This window comes from Desmodus rotundus, chromosome 9, assembly GCF_022682495.2.
Source record: "Desmodus rotundus isolate HL8 chromosome 9, HLdesRot8A.1, whole genome shotgun sequence".
Lineage (NCBI taxonomy): Eukaryota > Metazoa > Chordata > Mammalia > Chiroptera > Phyllostomidae > Desmodus > Desmodus rotundus.
Window position 1 is genome coordinate 109149440 of NC_071395.1, and position 4001 is coordinate 109153440.

Below are 4001 nucleotides of genomic sequence, written 5' to 3' on the forward strand. Positions count from 1 at the left end.
GACTGGTCTCAACTTCCGTTCCCAAATCTCCCCCCGCCATTTCATTCAGACCCTGTCACCTATCCAACGGGCTGCCACCGAACTTGGAAAACACAGTGTGCTCATCTCTGCTTCGAGACATTCTCTCCGGCCACGCCTCATTCCTGTCCACCTAGCCAGAGGCCTCTCTAAAAGGGCCGGTGCCCCTGTCCCTCCATCAAGACCCAGTTGAAGTTCCAGGCTTATGTCTCCTTAAGTGCCTATAAAGCCTTAGTCTGAATGAACCTCTCATCAAGGGTCATCCGGCCCTCCTCCGATTGGCCTGTGTATTTGGGCTGGAGGACAGCCAGAGGAGTAAGGGCCGGCACAGGCAGGATGTCACAGGCTGCCGAACTGGGTCCCGGGAGAGAGGCTCCGGGCAAGCGTGAGGCTGGCCAGGAGAAAAACAGTGGTGAGAATCCCGCTGAATAATTTGAGAGCTGGGAAACCAAAGAACTTGAGGGCCCGGAGACCAATCTTGGGGACCAGAATCGGAGGCATAGAAAAGATGTGTCTGTTCCTGTCACTTTTACCCTGAATCGGGTGGAAGGCCAGCCACACCAGAAGGGCCTGTCTCAGAAACACAGTTCCCGCACCTCCATAACTATACCTGGCACCCCTACTTCCACCTTTCTTCCTCCTGGCTCAGTGTGGATTCCCCACAAAAATACAACTGCTGACAGGGATACAACATATACTTTAGGTGTTTATTTCTACTTAACAGTACGAGTCACACCATTGGTTCACAAGAACACTGTCTTCTTAAATATACAAAACACTTTGTATCTTTGCCAGGACCCCTTCCAAGATCCCAGGGAGGTGAGGAGGAGAGCAGAAACATTACTTCAAAGAAACAAAGTAACATTACTTTCTGGGGGTTAAATTGAGATTCACAGAGGGGAAGGGACCTGACCAAAGCTTCACATTAAAAAAAAACAAAAAACAAACAACAACAACAAAAAAAACAGTGGTATCCATGGCAGAAAAGTTTAAACACATCAATAACTTAAATGCAATATTGTTTAATTATTAAATAAAAGCATTCCTTTTGGAAGGATGATGAGACTGTGTCAGAATACATCTTACAAAAGACCAGAGGAAATGAATCAAGCATTTTTCAAGCTCTGGTTCGTCATGAAAAAGGTGAGCATTTATGGCTTTGGGGTTTGGGACTTCTTGTCCAGGTACTTCATGGCCTGCTGGACCCACTTGTCCTTGGGGTCAGCGCAGACCTCCTTGGCCTGTTTGGTCTTGAAGCTGTGGGAGAGAAGGGAAGCAATAAGAAGCATGCCTTTGCAAATCCTGTCCATTTAACCCCCAAATTTCCAGGACAATCTGCCATGGGGTGAAGAGGCTGCTATGGGAGAGGAGGAAGGGGACAGAGGCCGGATGGGACTCTGGGATTAGCTGCTGCTCTTGATGGCCCAGTCCAGCCATCCTTGCTCTTGGCCCGAAGGAACTGGCCTGCCCCAGACCAGCTTGCAGACGGAGAGCTAAGAGCGAAAATGCCCTGCAGTGAAAATGCATGAACCAGACAGCGGAGGCCGAACTCTCTGAGCCTCTCACTCCACAGTTCTTGATCTCTGCCCCCTAAAAGTGAGGTTTGGGGCTGGGAAAGGGGGAGCTTTGTCTACTTACATCACAGCTTTCTGGGGACATCTGCTGCCGGTGAGTCTTCTGTAGCTCTCCAGCCTCTGAACAGAGATCTTCTTATTGGCCATGTTGATGCAGCAGACGGGTGCGCCAATAACTGAATTTTCGGGGGGAAAATGAAAGAAAGGATGAACCACAAACAATATTAAAGCATGCTGTTGTAAGGAAAGGAGGAAATATAGGAGAAGGCATGAAAATATAAGAGAAGGAAGTAGAATTCATCTGCTCTGAGACCCTGTACTTCTGCCCTTGATTTGGGGTTCCCAGCTGAACAGTGGAGACCCATCACCACTGGCAAAAGTACAGAAAATACGGGGTCAGTTCAATAAGCTCTACCTCCGATATTACAGACACACATAGCTACCTGACAGTCATAGTACTGCTCACCAAATACCCTTCTTTCTCTGCTTTTTGGACACGTGGCAGACTTGCACTTCCGGGCCACTTTTGGTTGGTTGGAACCATGAACTAGTTTTGACCCAGAAGCAAGAAGCTAAAGTGGCGAGCACCGTTTCTGAGCCAGAGTTAGTCGTTTGCAGTGCAAGAACCTCAGGAGCTCTCTTTCCCTGGTCACAGTAAGCAGCCATTCTCCCCAGGGCGGCTGCTCCGTCCGCCTGGAATCCTGAGTATGTGAGCAGAACGTTGAGCCAAAACATTATAGATGTTGAGTGTGAGTGAGAAAGCGAGTCACTGGGCGTTCAGGGCTAGTTGGTACCAGGGCATGCGCGATCTCATTGGTACTGATCACGTGCAGTAAATCTAAGGCATCAGAGGATGAAAAATGAGTTATGACAGAGACACCCAGATGTTTTTTCCAAACAGAGTCAAAATATCAACTCGAGAGATTCTGTGGCACCTCATTCCCTACCTCTGACCACCATTTCTGAACGCTCAGAATCAGTAAAAATTCTGGGTCTCCCACCAAGCATTCCCCCCCCCTGAAGCATTGCCCCAAATGCCCACAGTGCCCACAGTAAGGGAGGGTCTTTCTTTTGTGTGCCCCACCTTCAAACACCGCAAACAGTGGGGTGCAGCTGCAGCCAGGTCACAGATGGACTCTCCATCTCTCTCAACACCCGTGTCAGGAAAGAAGGGGGGGGGCAGCCTGGGAATCTAGTTCTAGGTCTCCCACTGACTGGGAGGTTGGGAACTTCTTGTTCACGCATGGGGCCCGGGGTGATAGTTTTGGAGGTGGTCAGCTCTCCTGCAGGGAGAGAGGGGGCTTACCTGGATGGCTGAGCACCTGGGTGCTGAGGGCAGCCACTGTGAGCAGCAGGCACAGCAGGGCTGCGGAAGCCTTCATGCTGGAGGGTGGGGACGCGAGCTTCAGCGAGGGAGTGGCTGGTGTTGGTGCTGGTCTCAGCCTCTCGGCTCCTCCGATTGCTCTGGCTGCCTTTTAAAGACAGCAGAGAGAGTGGGAGCTTCCAGAGAAGCCTCTGCCCTTTGCCAGGTCATCGTCAAGTCACTGGGGGAGGTCCTAAACCAATAACTTCTACACCCGAGCAAGTTAACAGTGCTTAAGACGGGCAAGGTAAGGACAAGGCACTGGGCACATTACCACCCCATCTTGGGGCTCAAAAGCGGGATGAACGGGAACCTGAGCAAGGATAGTAATCTGAGAGGGTTGTTCCTAAAAGCTCTCCCTGACACGAATCATCTGGAGTGGGGAAGGACACAAGGGAACCCAGGGCGGGAAGAGATGAGGAGATCCAAGAACCTTCCCTGGCCCCTGTGTTCACGTGGGGGTCTGCCGGATGTGAGAGGTGGGGAAGGGGCCCTCAAGCTTCTGTGAAGCTCCCACCCAGAGGCAGAGAGACCCCAGTGCTCTCTGGGATCCCAGAAATGGTAGCACGGGAGAACCTCACCCCCATTATTCAATCTAGTGGTAGAATCTTCGTGCCCTGGGATGTTCGTGTCAAAGGACAGCAGAACTAGGTAGCTCTTCATGGACCTTGACTTTCTGTTCATTTCCCCCCAGCTTTATGGAGGACCAGTGGGTGAATAAAGGGGGTGTACATTGAAGGCGTACAATGTAATGGGTTGATATGCCTGCACACTGTGAAATCATTACTGCAATCAAGTTAACTGATATGCCCATCACCACCCCCACCTCACATAGTTGCTCCCCCCCCCGCTTTTGGTGTGGTGAGAACACTTAAGTCTAGTCTCTTAGCAAAATTCAGATATATAATATAGTCACCAAGCAGTACATTCGATTTCAAGAACTTAGTCATCTTAAGCTGCATCTTCAAAGCAAATGAGCCACAGCCACCAAAGAACTATTTGAGAAGCCACGTTCCCTACCTTATCCCCTGTACTTATTGTAACAC

At 50.3% G+C, this 4001-nt stretch overlaps 1 protein-coding gene across 1 annotated transcript; it reads right to left on the minus strand.

Moving 5' to 3' along the window:
• Window positions 1-729: 729 nt before the first annotated feature.
• Window positions 730-3063, minus strand: LOC112298831 (eotaxin). The gene is made up of 3 exons (XM_024553951.4): window positions 2899-3063; window positions 1657-1768; window positions 730-1275 (listed from the first exon to the last, which is right to left on the minus strand). Exons 1-3 carry the CDS (start codon window positions 2972-2974, stop codon window positions 1170-1172), a joined length of 294 nt encoding a protein of 97 aa, XP_024409719.2. The 5' UTR covers window positions 2975-3063; the 3' UTR covers window positions 730-1169.
• Window positions 3064-4001: the final 938 nt, after the last annotated feature.

Excerpts from the sequence above, each read along its gene's own strand:
- LOC112298831 (XM_024553951.4), bottom strand. The coding sequence starts at position 2,974 with ATGAAGGCTTCCGCAGCCCTGCTGTGCCTGCTGCTCACAGTGGCTGCC. Across the intron at positions 1,769-2,898 it reads CCAGGTGCTCAGCCATCCAG|TTATTGGCGCACCCGTCTGC; the intron begins GTAAGCCCCCTC and ends CCGAAAATTCAG. Across the intron at positions 1,276-1,656 it reads TGTCCCCAGAAAGCTGTGAT|CTTCAAGACCAAACAGGCCA; the intron begins GTAAGTAGACAA and ends TCTCTCCCACAG.